The sequence below is a fragment of the Blennius ocellaris genome (assembly GCF_963422515.1).
Source record: "Blennius ocellaris genome assembly, chromosome: 7".
Taxonomy (NCBI): domain Eukaryota; kingdom Metazoa; phylum Chordata; class Actinopteri; order Blenniiformes; family Blenniidae; genus Blennius; species Blennius ocellaris.
The window spans coordinates 23784483-23801532 of NC_137656.1; the positions used below are offsets into that span (position 1 = coordinate 23784483).

At 45.0% G+C, this 17050-nt stretch overlaps 2 protein-coding genes across 4 annotated transcripts; one reads left to right on the forward strand and one right to left on the reverse strand.

The window, feature by feature from the left end:
* The first annotated feature begins 569 nt into the window (after positions 1–569).
* Positions 570–3482, forward strand: rnf181 (ring finger protein 181). 3 transcript variants are annotated; one of them, XM_080499472.1, is made up of 6 exons: positions 570–723; positions 1157–1284; positions 1610–1746; positions 2495–2610; positions 2702–2776; positions 3026–3482. In XM_080499472.1, the coding sequence occupies exons 2-6, from the start codon at positions 1199–1201 to the stop codon at positions 3083–3085; spliced, it is 474 nt and encodes a 157-aa protein (XP_080355598.1). In that variant the 5' UTR covers positions 570–723; positions 1157–1198; the 3' UTR covers positions 3086–3482. The 3 variants fall into 3 exon arrangements, with proteins under 3 accessions (XP_080355598.1, XP_080355599.1, XP_080355600.1); XM_080499473.1 differs by lacking the exon at positions 570–723 and having other exon boundaries at positions 1184–1284; positions 1585–1746; XM_080499474.1 differs by lacking the exon at positions 570–723 and having other exon boundaries at positions 1188–1284; positions 1565–1746.
* A 2238-nt stretch (positions 3483–5720) lies between these two features.
* LOC308132433 (transmembrane protein 150A-like) lies at positions 5721–14127 on the reverse strand. Its single transcript, XM_080499533.1, has 7 exons — positions 14019–14127; positions 13273–13320; positions 13088–13174; positions 12642–12709; positions 10401–10528; positions 10138–10315; positions 5721–8722 (listed from the first exon to the last, which is right to left on the reverse strand). Exons 1-7 carry the CDS (start codon positions 14114–14116, stop codon positions 8421–8423), a joined length of 909 nt encoding a protein of 302 aa, XP_080355659.1. The 5' UTR covers positions 14117–14127; the 3' UTR covers positions 5721–8420.
* Between the last annotated feature and the right edge of the window lie 2923 nt (positions 14128–17050).

Consider the following 17050-nt stretch of genomic DNA (forward strand, 5'->3'; position numbering starts at 1 on the left):
ACAATCACACACAGAAAAAATCCCACTGATCAACAAACCAAAGCAGTGAAGACAGAAGTACGATAAACACTTCTGGTCCAAAAGGATTTCAGATTACACCAATTTTTTTTTTTTTTTAAGAATTACAAGAAGATGCAAAAGAAAGTAAAAGGTGGCTCCAGTAAAGTGACCACAAATAAAAATAAACATTTCAGTAAAAAAGAATATGGATTATAAAGAGGTCAAGATGATCACAATGAGTTGTCACCTGAACACAATGAAAATAAAACGTTCGAAACGAGGCAAAAAGCGAATGACCACATACTTCATATGTCTAAACAAAAAAAACACGTAAAGTTACAGAAAGTGACAAAACACAAACGTCCCAGAACGTCACAGTTCCAGCGGAACGGGACTGAAAGACAAATCGCTTCACAGGTAAGTTCCTTGCAGCACTGCTCACTTTTCACCGGCAGGCGGCAGCAGAAAGTTGTTTTAGAAGGAGAACGAAGAAGACTTGCGCTCCTCTGTTATAGGACAGTGTAATCACGTGACCTGCTGTATCACACCCGGAAGTATGACATGTTTATTGCTTCGCGTCTGATTTTGCCGAGTAGATTTAAGTATTCTGGATTACATTTAATGAAATAAGTCGTTTTCGTGCGGGTCCACTTTCATGTGTTGGTTCGAGTTTATAAAACTGTAAGAGAAAACTTGATTGGAGTGGTAATCCCGTTCAACTCGGTAAGTAAACAACATTTGCTGGCAGCTTTCTGGGCTCAGTGTCTGAAGGTTCTTCACATATTTACTTGACTGGATGATTCGTGCGTTTTTAACCGTTTTTTGTGTGTTTCTGATGAACTTGTGAGGGAATAAGAGGAACCAGCAGCTTGTGTGCTTCTGATGATGCTGATTATGAAGTTGAGCTGTACTTCTGATCCAGACACCCTCACCATCAAGCCTCTTTATAATGAAGTTATTCTTGTATTAATTAACTTCTGATTATGCATTTAGACGTTGATGTCTATCTGTTTATCTACTCCAACAGTATTCCACCGTGCAACTGATTTAAAAAGGACCGTTTATGAATTCCAAATGGATCCTTTTCATCAACAGCCACGAAAATCTCTCTGAGAAAAAAAAAACTGTGAACATTAAACAATCAACATCCTTGCAGGAGTTTTCATGCAAAGAGGCGACTGGTGCTGGCTGGACCACGATGGCATCCTACTTTGATGAACATGACTGTGAACCCACAAACCCAGAGGAGCAATACAGGCAGAATGCTCTGCTGGAACTGGCCAGGTGAGAAACAACTGTGTGTGTGTGTTAATTACTTGTACATGATCTCTTATCTATTTCTTGCATACTATAACTTACATAACATGTATTAGACACGTGTAACATTCAGAAGCACAGAAATCTACTTTGATAAAAGTACTGAGTCAATGTCTTTGTATGATTACAAGTATTAAGATAAATTATCTGATGTACACTTGATGACAAAACTTTAAAAAAAAAAAAAAGGATTAATGTAAATTGGAATGTCCATTTGATCGTTATTAATTGCAAGCAACAATTACAGACTGATCATGCTCTCCTCAGAGTGATGGCGGGTCTCTGTGTGCAGGTCACTGATGCAGGGTTTGGACCTGATGGACTCGGCAGGCTTCGACTTGTCGGACTGGGACCAGCGGCTTCCGCCTCCGGCTGCTAAAACGGCAGTTCAGACGCTCACGGTGGTGGTCATCTCTCCTGAACAAGCAGGTAAACGGCAGAAAGTGTCTTTGTGTTTATATTGTGCAAGACGGCGTGAAAAAAGAAGTGACGGACAGACGTGAACATGCCGCTTGGAGTTCATCTTCTCACCAATACATCCACCTTCAAGAGGTTTATATTTCCACCAGGTCACCGTCGACGTCACAACCTTCCTCAGTTTGAAAGGACATTTAAAAAAAAAAAAACTCCATCAAATTGTAAAACCCAACATGCAGCTTTTCTACTCTCTAAGGTGGCTCTGCCTAATAAAACACACATTTTATGGACACTTACACTCCTACAATGTTCAAGCAGAGGATGTCTATTTTGGATATTAATGCTGTTTCTCTGTGCTGAGCAGGTTAGAGTTTAATCCGAGGCGAGACGTTTCCCTCCTGGCTTCTTAAAAACAGACTAAATTATTAGTGATTTCGAGAGGTTCTGCTCAGTTTCACTTGAAATGTTGAAATTATACTTGAAGATGTGAAAACAAAAACATTAAAAGACGCTTGAGTTTGTCGGTGAAAATGTCTGTATCTGCAAGTATTTGGCTTCACTGTAATAGTTATGAAAATGTAGACAAAAAAAACTAAGTTGGAGTAAAAATCTGACAAAATTAGTTGAAACCTGGTTTCTATTCATTCATGGGCGAGAAGTTTCATAGTATACGAATCTAATCATTAACTATGTTCTTCAGGAACTTGTGGCCGTCTCCAGGAATAACCTGTTGTTGTTGTTGTTGTTGTTGTTGTTGCAGACAAAGGTGTGAAGTGTCCGGTGTGTTTGCTGGAGTTTGAGGAACAGGAGACGGTTCGAGAAATGCCCTGCAAACACCTTTTCCACGCAGGATGCATCCTGCCCTGGCTGGGGAAGGTAACGCTCACAGATGTGCCACCCTGAATGTTGGTTTTTGTTAAAAATTAAAAAAAAGACTTAGAAATGCTGTTGTGTCTTTGAATCGCAGACAAACTCCTGTCCGCTCTGTCGACTTGAGCTCCCGACTGACAACCCGGAGTACGAGGAGTTTAAAAAAGACAAGGTCCACCTGTTTGTTTCTATTTACCTGCAACAAATGCAGTCAGTTTAATGTGTGTGGAAGAAGCATCGTTATCACAAACAGTCTTCCTGGTGAAACGTTCGTTTCAAAAAATTGAAATATGTTCATTTGTTTTTCAATGTTAAAGTTAAAACAACGTTTACTCCTTTAACATCTTCTGGTTTGAACAGTTCATCCTCGTGTTTCCAGCTCAATGAGGGTTGTTGTTTTTTTTCTCCTTCGGGCCTGCAGGAGAGGAGGAAACAGCGGGAGCACCGGCTGGAGGGTTTACATGGAGCCATGTACACATGACGGCGCCACCAGGAGGACAGAAAAAGCTGCATTCACACCATTTCACTGTGGTCACGTCCCGTAACGTAGAAAACCTTCAGCCTTCATGTCGACTCATCGGCGTGCAGGAGAGCGAGGGCGGAGATGTTTAAAATACTGCGTGGAGGTGGTGTTACGGTTTCATACCAAATGGCGTGAATGCAGCTGGAGCCTCCGGGTTGCTGAACATTTCAACTCCAAATAGGAACAAAAAAAGATTTCTAAATGATGTCCACAGCTGCACTACTTCCAGTTCAGTCTCTTCAATTCCTTTTTGTTTTGTTTTTTATAGAAAAGAAGTATACGCTGTGAATGCACAATGACTTGTTCAGCTGTATTTATCCTTATCCCTGCTACATAAACACTGAATTTAAACTGGTGCCTTTGGTTTGTGTTGATGTCTTCTAATCTAATCTAATCCAGCCGTTCTGTTCACTCCCAGTGAAACCTGCAGTTGGAGACATTTTTTAAAGTGTTGAAAAGTAAAGGTCCTGCATAATATGTGTGCAAGTGGCGTAAACATTTCTGTCACAAAGACAGCTGGAAAGACTTGAAGCCTTTCTTTGATTTATATGGTTTGTTTGTTTATCAAATTAAAGTGGCATATCTGTGAGATGAATAGTTTATTTACAATAATAGTGATTTAGTAATAAAGGTTTAGGTTAATATAAAGTTTTAGGAGTCCGTCTGACATGACCAAACAAAAAGAGCCAAACAAAACACTAAAGTCTCGCCTCCTTTCTAACATAACTATGAGAGAAGAGTTGACATGAATACAACCGGTCACACTGCAAGGAACACTGCGCATGCTCTGTGTGTGCCGGTGAGACCCGCCCGCCTGACGTCATCCATCCGTTCCGGACGTTTTGGTTTCAGCCAATCAAGTCTTCGGTACGGCGCAGCTTAATTTGCATACTATATTGGCACTTAAATTAAAAGCGTAGAAGGCACGTGTGGGGAAAACACCGAGGTAGTAAAAGAAGACGAAACAATTCCTCTCAGGATGTTTTTGTCACTTTAAATGTTTTTGCAGACGATTGAAGCAAATTAATGGAAATGACAACGGTTTTCCCAATACATCGTCCTTTTATTCAGGTAAAAATTACAATAAATTAAATGGGGAAAAAAGTGGTAAAACTAGTTTTAATGGCATTGTACTGGGTTATACTTTACTTCAGTGTGTGTGTGTGTGTGTAGGTTAGAGTTATTAATAGTAATTTAATTGTAAACTATTATTTTAAAGGGGAAAAAAAGTAGTAATGAAAGTACATTTTTTATTTTCTATCATTGGTTTCTGCTGTCTGCCCAAAAACTGTCCAACTCCATGTTGTCAGTGCAAAAGAGGAAACAAGGTACAGGAAGTGTAAACAGGATGCAGAGGGAGGGAGAGGGAGGGAGAGGGAGAGGGAGAGGGAGAGGGAGAGGGAGAGGGAGAGGGAGAGGGAGAGGGAGAGGGAGAGGGAGAGAGGGAGAGAGAGAGAGAGAGAGAGAGAGAGAGAGAGAGAGAGAGAGAGAGAGAGAGAGAGAGAGAGAGAGAGAGAGAGAGAGAGAGAGAGAGAGAGAGAGAGAGAGAGAGAGAGAGAGAGAGAGAGAGAGAGAGAGAGAGAGAGAGAGAGAGAGAGAGAGAGAGAGAGACCCGGGGCTGTAAAGTAACTCAGCAGGAAGCTGTTCACTGACCAACTGAGGATGTAAACCAAGCTTTCTGAACTCCCTCTGGACTGCACAGTGGTGAAGTGGTGACTGTGCTCCTCACAGCATGAGACCCCTGGTTAAGCTCTGGGTTAGAGATGAATCAGTGACACTAAAGTTGCTGGTTGTCCGTTGGTGGGCTGCTGGTCTGTTCCTTCACTGGTCGTCAGCTGGAACCTGAGCTGGATGAATTCCTCAGTCTCTTCCTGGAACTGGACACAGACTCCACCTTGTTGCGGTCGACCCTCCGTGGAGGTTCTATTGGTGCTAAAGATAGTCCTGGCTGGCTCTGACGGGTCTCTGTTCAGTGAAACATTTCAACCTTCCTCCATTCAGCACATCCCGTGATGTTCTGATATTGAAGAAAGTGCTAAAAGCAGATGTGACTTGATTCACGTCATTGATTCCACTCTGTAGTGTTTCTCTCTTCACTTCTCTCGGTTAATATTAAATGACCAAATATGCACATATTTTGCAACTTAAAGCTCAACATTTTCCCCAAATGGGCTCAGTTTCTTACTGGTTTATATGAGGACAATGCTTTCTCTTTATTCACTCCAAAGATTTTGCCTCAGGTTAAAAAATAAAGATGTATTCTGTGATTTCCATCTCATTTTTAGCACGAGGAAATTATGCTGCCAAACATGATCGCCCAGTTTGTTGTTTTCTGAGAGACTCGCTCATAATAACAAACAACATGTAATAATTTATCATTTTTATTTCATATTTGAATATAAATCTCTGTCAAAAGAAAAATACCTAACCGATAGACAAATCATACATATTTACACAATTTATAAAAGGAAACAGAATCATTTGTGTCAACTTGATTTCCCCCCCCCCCCCCCATTTTCCCCGAGGGATTTCTCAACCGTTTTCATTGTTTTACACATTTTTCAAACAAATTAAAAACAAAGAAATAGGACCGGTACATTTTATTGACATTGGTTTCTGTGTTGTAGAGACAACGACATGTCAGGCAGCCTTTGTGTGTGTGTGTGTGTGTGTGTGTGTGTGTGTGTGTGTGTGTGTGTGTGTGTGTGTGTGTGTGTGTGTGTGTGTGTGTGTGTGTGTGTGTGTGTGTGTGTGTGTGTGTGTGTTCTCCCACAGAAACCCCTCCCCCGCGGACGGACGGCTCACTGAAGTGCATATTCTGACAGAAAAGCAAGGAAAAACAAAAGAAACCTCCACGGTTGAAAGCAACATTTGGCCTGTGGAAGATGGTGTGACGGTGTTACAAGTTGAACTCAGCCCTGATGTGTGGGCTCCTACGAGCTGCCATTTTTGGAGTCTCGCGACTCGGTTACAGTTTGGTGAATTCGGCTACAGCTGAACATAAAAAAACAAAAACAAAAACAAATAAAGAAAGTTCCCCGGGCACAGGGCTCGGGGGGTAAGGCTCAAACCGGACACTGAATCACACACCTGCTGCAGAAACACAAAAACAAAAACAATCAAAACTCCTGCGAGTTCAGTCTGGGTTGTTTTTTGTTCTCTTTCTTTTTTGGCAAGATTTGCAGAACAAAACCGGGTTGCTGCTGTTCCCACAAAACGATGGTTCTTTAAAAAAGAAAAGATGATTATATGCATCTTGTGTAACCTCTGGAGACTTCTGTACATCACCATCAAATACTTCCAATCACGGTGACGCTGAAACTGCAGCCTTCCGTCTGGAACATGGACTCTGCTAAAAGATAAAACGAGGTAGGTGACGTGACCTTTTTCAACCTGTGTGTGTGTGTGTGTGTGTGCGTGTGTGTGTGTGTGTGTGTGTATTGCTGCTGGCGTCCCGTGTGGTCCTGGACAGGCGTGTTGGAAACAGGCAGAACACTGTGAGTCGGTGCGTTGAGGAGGACGTGTGAGCAGCGTGGCGTCGCTCCCCCGCCAGGACCCGTGTGTAACGACTCGGAGGCACTCGCCAAATCAAACACTCGTGGGCCTGCGGTGGCACGCCAAGAGAGAGTTCAAACATAAAAAGCTTATTCTTTCCTGGAAGGACGTGGACGAGTCCTAAACCCTGAAGTGGGTTGATAGCCGTGATGTTTAAAACGCGTTTTAAGTGATGCATTGTGCAGATCTGTTCGAGCAGTTTAAATCTCGTTATCGTCGTTTCAGTATCCGATTTACATGAAAAAAACGTTTGAGGACGGCATAACGACTGCTTCGTCGTTTCTACAGAGAACGTTTTACTGTCAGTGTGTAAACATGGGGAGTTTAGCATTTCAAGCTAACACCACAAACATGGTCTGATTTGTGTTGGAAAAAATACAATTAAATAAAATAAAGTTTTAAAATAATAATAAAAAATACAATCAAATTAAATAGAATATACATTTTTTTTTTTTGTAAATAAAATCTGGAGTGTTTAAAATGTCTTCATGCCTCGCAGAATCTTACACACTGGTCCTTTAACAAAAACCAAATCAACAATTCTCAATACACGACTGTCCCATCAGTTCACAACCGCTGTGATATCTCGTGGTTGTGACACTTTCCAGGCGACGTCTTCTGTAAGTACTGACAAGGCTTCGCCACACTTGGTGCTCTAAACTCCGATAAGGCTTCCGAAGGTCCAGCCTGGAATCAAAATCAACGTGTTGGACCGGAGTTGCTTCTGTCAACGCGCCAGTCGGGTCGGTGTTCCTCCCAGATGTAGGTCATTTCAAATGTCTCGCTTGTTATTTCAAAACAAGAGGAGCCCTGTGTTCAACTGTGACGTGCTGCAAATAAAAAGGCATTATTTCCTCCAGCGGAGCGGAAATGATCCAATGACTGATGGCGATTATTGCATCGGACGTGACATCAGAGAAAAAAAAACAAAAAAACAAAAAACCCAAAGAAGCATAAAATGGAAATGTTAAAAATGCAGTGACGTCTGGGCGAGGGCGGGAATGGCGGGAACGGCGGGAATGGCAGCGACAGCGAGGCTCCATCTTCAGCTTGAAGTGACTTAAAGAAAACACCATTCGTCGTTCACACACGAGATGATTTGGAGACTGACAGCGGCTCAGAATACATTTGATTTGGGAAATAAACGCCATCAGCATTCACCGTCAAATGATCAGTGCAACCAAATAAAAAAATAAAAAGGAGAAAAAGTGAAATGAAAGAGGTTTAGGGAGTGTTTGTGATCGACTGATTAAGAGGCCGAGTGCCTACAGCCTGGAAAAAAAACATACATCAACTATCCACTTTTCTTGAAACATTCAGTGTTGTTCTACCCACTACACAAACTCATAAGTTGAACATAAACTGTTCTTTCATTCAAAAAGAAATGTGCCGTGCAGAGATTTTGGAGAAAAGGCCAAAGCAGGTGGGCAACACGAGGCTTCGGAGACGAGACTCTGGGAAGCGGTTTAAGGGACTTCCTGTTTCCACGGTGGTGTCGGTGCTCTGCTCTAATGCGCGTCAACATCTTAGGAAACATCGGTGCTCGTGGCGCTCCAGGCCGCGGAGGACCGAGCCGCCGGCGGCCAAACACGAAGGCGCTGGCGCGTTACCCAAGAAATTACCTGGTGATGGATGGATGGTCACACATATCAGAACTCACTCTCCTCCCCTGTCAGGTTGCTTCAGCGCGGCGGCCCTTGATGCACCTCTGCAGTGACGTTGGCGCGGCGGCGCGGAGCTACAATATGGCGATGCTCTCTGTGGTGCAGTTGAGGTGTGTGGACGTGCTGCTGCCGCCGGGCGACTTCAGGCCCTTGGTGGCGCCGCCCAGAGCCGAGCCCCGGGCCCGGGGGCCCATGATGACCCCCGAGCCGTGGTGGAGGCTCTGCTGCAGCCCCGCCGTCATGGTGTCGCTGGTCACCGTGCCGAACTCGTAGGTGAAGGTGCCGTAGAACACCAGGATGTCCACCGTGAACACCCACTCACAGATGGCTGCCGCGTGCTGCAGGACGAAGCTCTCGTGGATGAAGAAGATCCCGCCTGAGAGGAGGAGCAGTTAAGGAGGAACAGCCAGAGGAGAACAGCCTGAGGAGAACAGCCAGAGGAGAAGAGGCAGAGGAGAAGAGCCAGAGGAGAAGAGCCAGAGGAGAAGCGCCAGAAGAGAACAACCTGAGGAGAACAGCCAGAGGAGAAGAGCCAGAGGAGAAGGGTCAGAGGAGAAGAGCGAGAAGAGAAGAGCCAGAGGAGAACAGCCAGAGGAGAACAGCCAGAGGAGAACGGTCAGAGGAGAACGGTCAGAGGAGAAGGGTCAGAGGAGAAGGGTCAGAGGAGAAGGGTCAGAGCAGAACGGTCAGAGGAGAACAGCCAGAGGAGAACGGCCAGAGGAGAACAGCCAGAGGAGAACGGCCAGAGGAGAAGGGTCAGAGGAGAAGGGTCAGAGGAGAAGGGTCAGAGGAGAAGGGTCAGAGGAGAACAGTCAGAGGAGAACAGCCAGAGGAGGACAGCCAGAGGAGAACAGCCAGAGGAGAACAGCCAGAGGAGAACAGTCAGAGGAGAACGGTCAGAGGAGAACGGTCAGAGGAGAACGGCCAGAGGAGAACGGCCAGAGGAGAACAGCCAGAGGAGAACGGCCAGAGGAGAACGGTCAGAGGAGAACGGTCAGAGGAGAACGGCCAGAGGAGAAGGGTCAGAGGAGAAGGGTCAGAGGAGAACGGCCAGAGGAGAACGGCCAGAGGAGAACGGCCAGAGGAGAAGGGTCAGAGGAGAAGGGTCAGAGGAGAAGGGTCAGAGCAGAACGGTCAGAGGAGAACGGCCAGAGGAGAACGGCCAGAGGAGAACGGCCAGAGGAGAACGGCCAGAGGAGAACGGCCAGAGGAGAAGGGTCAGAGGAGAAGGGTCAGAGGAGAAGGGTCAGAGGAGAAGGGTCAGAGGAGAAGGGTCAGAGGAGAACAGTCAGAGGAGAACAGTCAGAGGAGGACAGTCAGAGGAGAACAGTCAGAGGAGAACAGTCAGAGGAGAACAGTCAGAGGAGAACAGCCAGAGGAGAACAGCCAGAGGAGAACAGTCAGAGGAGAACGGTCAGAGGAGAACGGTCAGAGGAGAAGGGTCAGAGGAGAAGGGTCAGAGGAGAAGGGTCAGAGGAGAAGGGTCAGAGGAGAACAGCCAGAGGAGAAGGGTCAGAGCAGAACAGTCAGAGGAGGACAGTCAGAGGAGGACAGTCAGAGGAGGACAGTCAGAGGAGGACAGTCAGAGGAGGACAGTCAGAGGAGAACAGTCAGAGGAGAACAGTCAGAGGAGAACAGTCAGAGGAGAACAGTCAGAGGAGAACAGTCAGAAGAGAACAGTCAGGAGGACAGTCAGAGGAGAACAGTCAGAAGAGAACAGTCAGAGGAGAACAGTCAGAGGAGAACAGTCAGAGGAGAACATGTGGCCCCTGCAGGTGTGGAGAAGGATACTGAGGACCAGGAACACCATGGCCCCCACTGCCAGCGCCACCCTGAAATGAGCCATCCAGTAGTCCAGTGCGGTCACGGCCACCCGGTAGGTGAGGACGCACTGCAGGCACACGAACAGCAGCCCCGCTGGAAACGCCACCCCGGCGCCCACGTAGTGAACAGATTTGGCGTGATCCACCTGTCGGACAGAGAGGACGTCAGTCTGCACCTTGTCCTGAGCAAACGTCTCGACTCGCCGCCGGCGGCGGCGCCCAGCGGCTCACCTGGAAGTTGCCCACCATGACCAGACCGATGGCGTTGGTGCAGCCGGACACGAGGGCGGAGGTGTTCACCCAGCAGCGGTGGCTGTGCTCGATCACCTGGGCGTAGCGCAGGTAGCACACCATCACCACTGCAGGAGGAAAAGACGGCGTCACTAAACAATCCAGTGGAAACTGTAGAAACGTTGTGAAGGAGGAACCACAGTCACATTCCCCTGACCAGAGGTTTGACGGGGAGACGGAGTCCTGGGGAGCTGCTGAAGGTCAAACCGGCCACGACACTGTCATTTGTCATCCACTGGGATTTTAACACACAAACAGTGTGTGCAGGTTACAGTGAGGTCCAGTGAGCCGCGGCTCTCAGAGTCAATAGGCCTCGCTGGTGGCGGAGGTCAGAGACGCACATTCTTCCAGCCTCGCGTTCATGTTCTCCTCTGAGCTGATGGAGGTGGCGCCAGTCATTCTGCTGACGTTAAGACCATCAGCCTGGTTTCACTGCCGGCTCACTCAGGAAGCTCTCTCTCAGATACTGACGGCTCTGATTTCATAACGGAACCGACTCCTGGCACCAGTGTTTTGAAAACCATCAACCTGCATCAACCACCATAAAATAACAGTCTTGAAGGTCTGAATCGACGGTTTTGAAACACTTTCAGCGAGATCTCTACAAACACAAATGCTCGGGGGTGAAGATAACGAGGGGCCTTGGAGGAGTAAAGGTGGAGGGAGTAACGAAGGAGAAATGCAGGACAGACACAATCAAGTGGAGACTGAAGGAAATTGGGGCAACGGCGAAATGAGACGGGAGGAATAATGGCCATGGATAGCGGGTGCACACAGGGGGGTGGGGGGGCAGGAGGAGGAGCGCTGCATTCATTATTGATTAGAGAGCCTGGGCGAGTTCTGGGAGGCCGGTGGCTGATGTCTGCAGGCCCCACGGAGGATTGATACGACACACAGAGAAGACACATTAAACACCTCTCACCTCTGCTGCTCACTGCCTCATTATATCAGTGTCACTGAGCACAAGGTCTAATTGTCACTGAAACATGGGCGACACATCCAAACAGATTGATGTTCCTTAAATCCTAAATAATCAGGAGTTACCAATTCAGGTTTTTCCAGGACATTCTGAAATATTTGCATATTAGTAGAAAATAAACCTATTTGCCACCTTTCTGCACTTTGACAAAGCAAAGGTACTATATTTAGATTATATAGGTGGTTCATATTTTGTACCAGGTTGAACAAACGTTCACGTAAACATGGGACACTTCTGGGCTCGTTGTTTTTTTTTTTCAGGGCTATTTTTGTTGTTATTTTTGGCCGCTGTGACCAGCTCCAGATAAAATGTGGCTCCTGAGAGTTTCACTCCCTGATTTATCTGAAGAAATAAATCAACAGGGAAAATGGCTTTTACAGCAATAACTGCACATTGTTCAGGGTTTACACTGGACCAGGGTTCTCATCTCTATTAGATGTTCATTTTACAATCAAATCACTTGTAACAATGCAATGTGTCACTACAAGACTGCAATAAATATGACATATTAGACTTAATGTGTGCATGTTTGGATGTTGACAAATAGTCACGATTTCAGTGTGCAGTACATAAGTTCAATTACAGTTTTTTCACATTTCCTTCTATCGTTATAATAAATACGTCGATGCAAAGTGGCCAAACACTATAGTGACTGTGCTCTTACAAGAAATACTACAGTAACATAATATAATCTCAATAATTTAAATTTAAAAATCAGTTTAGTTCAGTTACTTGAGAAAACAGAAGCAAAAATGACCAAATATGGTCACCAGCATCTGATATCATCATCTATTAGTTTCTGGAAGGAGTCAATTGAAAACAAAAAGCTATTGCACTCACCATACAGTTTTAATCTCTATATATGCAGTAAGACACTCTTTTTTTCTATAACACCTCTCATGCAATCATATATTCAGTGCAGCCAAATGACACATTTCTAACAAAAAATAAATATATTGTCGAGAAATAAATTCAAAATATTAAAATTAATGCAAAATTCAACAGAAATTATAACTTTACTGGGTCACTATAAGCAAATAATACCAAATAATTGCAAAGGTGCATCCGAGACTAGTTTTAACGTTGGATGAACTTGTTGCTGCAACTGGGATTCAAACCCACATTCCCTTCACTCAGGGTCCAAGCTCATCATCATCATCATCAACAACAACAACAACAACAACAACAATCTGAGGCCTTACCCATGAAGGCTCCAACGTTGCCGATCAGACTGAACAGGCAGCTTTCAGGAGGGTAGGAACCACATTTACTGTGGAGGACGAGCAAAACAACAATACTTCATCAGGATGTCACATCATAATAACATTAAAACGAGCTGCTGGCTCTGATTGCAATCCAGACACGCACCGATATTTAGACGAGTAAATGCAGCTATACCGCATGCTACAAGAAGAAAGCCTCAGTTCTCAGCGCTTTCACTCTTGTGCTTTAGAGGCTCGTTTGCAGATTAAACAAGTGCAATTCCTGCAAAGCGTGGGTTAATGACTGTCACCGAGTTACAGCATAACAAGGTGCTAATTCATGCCTGGGGCCTTGTCTGGCACGAAATGGCTTTGGTATTGTGCAGAAACAAAGATGTGAAGAGTAGCGAGGAAGATGAGGAGGAGGAAGAGGCACAACAGCAGACCTGATGAGGGGAATGTCCTGGATGGTGCAGCACGTCTTGGGGAAGCCTGGTCGCAGGAGCTCCTCTGTGCATGTGACATTGTAGGACCTGCAGTTGTGACACAATGAGAGCAGTCTCTTAAAAATGGGTGTAAAAGGGAGCAAAAACTTAACAGCTTTGGTTTTCTTTTGGAGAAGGCAGCATACCAGTTCTCCACAGGACACACGTGGTGATTCATCACAGCCATGGCATATCTACAGGGGGAAGAGTACGCCGTCATTCAGGCCCCAATTATATGACAAGGTTGCAAGGGAAGACATCGTTTTTGCATTTTCATTTCAGAAAGGTTTTGGGTTTACACAGCAACGTTCTGAAAACGATGTCCGTCTACACAACAATGCAGAAACACTGTTTTCACTGGGACTGGGAGTCCTGGATAGAGCTTGTCCTCAGCTTTAAAATGTGGTACTATTTGTGTTGCTACGGAGACGAGCAAGCGAGCTACGGATGTTTTTGTGGATTATCTAGCCTGGGATCTTTATGTTTAGCATGAGAATGAGACCTTCCCAAGATGGCGGCGCTGTAGGCGCGTCGCGTTAACAGGCGCTGATAGGCCATGCGGCATCTATGAGCGGCGCGCATGCACAGCAGCGTTTCCGCCTTCGACATGGAGACGGACCAAAAGCATTTTCAAAAAGTTCTCACTTGAAAGAGTTGCTGTGAAAACCATAGCAACCTGGCCATATGAGGAAGCGTCACATGTCACACACAGGGAGACGGCAGTGGCTTAATCTCTGATGACACAAGATATTTACAGGAGACCATACGTAACTATAAATACATCTGTCCTTGTTCCTCCAGCACCTGCTAACATCACAACAGTAGGCTTAAGTGTGACAGTGTGTGTGTGTGTGTGAGTGAGAGACAGGTTCTCTTTTGCACTGGGACTCACACGATCCATATTCCTGTGATGGAGAAGGCAGACAGGCTGACAGGCAGGACGATCCAGGCAGTCATTGGGCTGGCAGTGAGCTGGCTACGTGGGGACATGAGAGGACAAAAGGGAGGAACGGCACAGCTCTTCAGCTCCACAGGGTCCTGCAACCAGCCGCAACCTGGAAGAGGAGGACGGACTGCGGTCAGGCGGCTGCGGCTGCTGGAGTTACAATAATTACTCCGTGACTCAAAGTTTTATTTTGCGCAAGGTTTATTTAAAAAAATAGGACAAGTTGGAGCTTTATCGAAATAACAATAGTAGAGCACAATTGCAGTGTCTAGTAGAACTCCCACAGATGACGCCGAGGACGGTGTAATGAGGCGAACATCCTGGTGAGAGGACGGGACATTTCATAGTCTCCTGAGGGTTCTTTTATACAATCAAAGACAGCCTCCTTGACCAGCAATGATGAGGCTTGTAACAGATAAATGATGTCTTGATAGGAAGCACGCTAAGCAGAGCAGCAGCAGCCACACGAAAGAAACAAGACCCTCACCTTTGTGGTAAATATTAAATGACAATACAAGACAAAGGTGACAGCTGGCTGACGTGCACATATGTTGGGTTCCTGCGTGACAGAGAGGTTCAACCTGTATGTGCTGCGACAGAGAGGGACGAGACTGAATCTCTCATAATCACACAACTGAATATCTAATTAAAGTCTTTTCATAGGCGTGTGATTTACAATGAGTGCAGGACAGAGAGACAAACCCTACAGGAGAGGCCTGATGTGTCACGGTACCAAGTGGAGATAATTTCTTCCACTATCGCTGTAGAACATCGGTGCAACATGGTATTTACAGAGGCTAGACTTCACTGTTGACTGTAAATTAAAACAGTGTCTGCAGTCAAACCTCTCTGCATAAAGCTGTACGTATTACACTTTCCCAAAGCGTCCAACCTTCAACACCTTTCTGCACCATCACAAAGACACTGATTGCAGAAGTACAACAGCACCTCTTGAAAAGAGAAAAACAGCAGAATTGAGCTGTTAACGGCAATGTCGGGGCAAAGTGTAGCCAAGGTCATCTCTGTGGTGGAGCAACGTGGGACATGAGACGGGCTGCACCGCTGAGCTCAGTGTACAGTTACAAGTGTGTCCTTGGCCTGGAGGGAAAATAAGAGGCTACCAGGATGAGATCAACTTCACAAAAAAGGCTTTCTCCTTCCCAAACAAGGGTCAAACTGACAAACAAGGCCGGGTTAAAGGGATTTTCTGCTTATATAAAGATCTGCTTTATGATCATTATGATTAATGAAGCAAAAAGTTTCTTCTGCAAGAATGGTAGTCAGACTTCCCTTCCTTTTCAAGATTAGATAAAAGTTAGCTCAAGATTTACGACCTTTATGATGGTTACGTCCATTATCCATCAATCATTCAATACACAGGAATATTACTGGGTGGGATCTTTAGAATGTGATTTTCTCAACCTTTCTGAGTCTGTTTTCAAAGAAAATGGGCTAAATTCTCAGATCTCAGCTTCTCAAAATCTGACTGGGGAAGAAACATGAAGACATACTTTTGATATGTGTAAATTCAGCATCAAAATATTTCAATACTTTCCTAAAGGGGAAGCATATTTTGCAAAGTAAATTGTCACAATGAGGTGCTTTATCTTTTCAGGCTGTACAGGATCAGAGCATCTCCAGATGAACAATGTCAAAGGTAGATGTAGAGAAAAAACTGACAACTCGGGCTTTAAAAGAAAAAAGAAAAAAAGAAGAAACGGGAACATTAGTACTCAGTGTCGAGTACTGCTTCTAATATTTCTTATGACACTTGAGAGGCACGTTTTGAATTTTTCTTTTTAACATCATATTACCTACTTTCATGTCGATGAACTATAATCTAGTCATGGTCATGGTCCGAGCCTCTTGCCACCATCACTGGAACTTGCTCGTGTGGAATTGTTGGGTTTTTCTCCATAAAAGTGCCTTGAAATGATTGTATTGTATTGGGCGCCATATAAATAAGCTTGAAGTGAATCTGGTGACGCATTTGGTTTCGGTGTATCAAACTTTATGAGAATAGCCTTCGAACTCACAGCCTCATCAAATGATAACGCCATGAGAGTTTCCACTGGTGTCTCACAGCGGCTGCTCCTGCTGCATCAGAGCAGAAAAATAAAGATTTGCAGGCGACTGGAAATGTGGTCAAAGACTTCTCTCAGAAGTTCGTCCCAGTTTTCATAGCTGCCGCTTGTGTTTTGGTTACATAACGTGGCTCGGGCCAATAACGTGGCTCCGGTCATGACAGTGCAGGTAAGTGGCAGCTGTCAGCAACCAGAACATTTTTTATATGTGAAACAATATCCTTACTCTGTTCAGTCAACTCGGAGAAATGAAGATGCAAATAATCAGGATGGCGTTTCGTCCCAGAAAAGGTACAAATGCAAAAGCCACATAACATATCCTTGGAAAAACATCATCGGGACGCCCATGTCAATGTTTCAATGGTGAAGTTATTGCAACAATAAAAGAGTAAACTTGTGATGTAATGATGGAATTCTGATTGGAGGCTAGATTTGCTTCCTAGTCGCGGTGGAAAACATTTTTATTCATGTTCACGGAATCTCATATGACATGTTTAGTTGTTTTGCTGAACGATGAGCTTAGCAACCGCTTTGTCAGGAGAGCAGGTGTTCTTTTCTTTTTAAAATAAGGATGTAGTTTAAAGGTTAATTGCTTTCTAACTCCATGTCCATTATTGATATCCTGCGTACTCCAGAGGACAATGACTCATGTCTCAGTGACCACCCCCATCTGCCACACATGCTCCTCTCTCTCAACCGACAGTATCGAGACAGACCTCAAGTCACAGGAGGACACAGTCATTTCACTTGCATCTTATTTATTTGTTTTTACTTTTCATTTTTGGTCGTGACTTTCCACTGTGGCCGTTTGGCTGCTACTGTCAGAGATTGCCAACAGAATGTCACTTCATTTCATGTACAATAAAGGCATTTTAATCTTAATCAGCTTCATTT

What these genes read in the sequence shown, in the direction of transcription:
- rnf181 (XM_080499472.1), top strand. Translation starts at nt 1,199, where the DNA reads ATGGCATCCTACTTTGATGAACATGACTGTGAACCCACAAACCCAGAG. An exon ending in GCTCTGCTGGAACTGGCCAG is followed by an intron (nt 1,285 to 1,609) that starts GTGAGAAACAAC and finishes CTCTGTGTGCAG; the next exon opens with GTCACTGATGCAGGGTTTGG. An exon ending in TCCTGCCCTGGCTGGGGAAG is followed by an intron (nt 2,611 to 2,701) that starts GTAACGCTCACA and finishes TTTGAATCGCAG; the next exon opens with ACAAACTCCTGTCCGCTCTG.
- LOC308132433 (XM_080499533.1), bottom strand. Translation starts at nt 14,116, where the DNA reads ATGTCCCCACGTAGCCAGCTCACTGCCAGCCCAATGACTGCCTGGATC. An exon ending in GTGTGTCCTGTGGAGAACTG is followed by an intron (nt 13,175 to 13,272) that starts GTATGCTGCCTT and finishes TCACAACTGCAG; the next exon opens with GTCCTACAATGTCACATGCA. An exon ending in CAACGTTGGAGCCTTCATGG is followed by an intron (nt 10,529 to 12,641) that starts GTAAGGCCTCAG and finishes TTCCTCCTGCAG; the next exon opens with TGGTGATGGTGTGCTACCTG.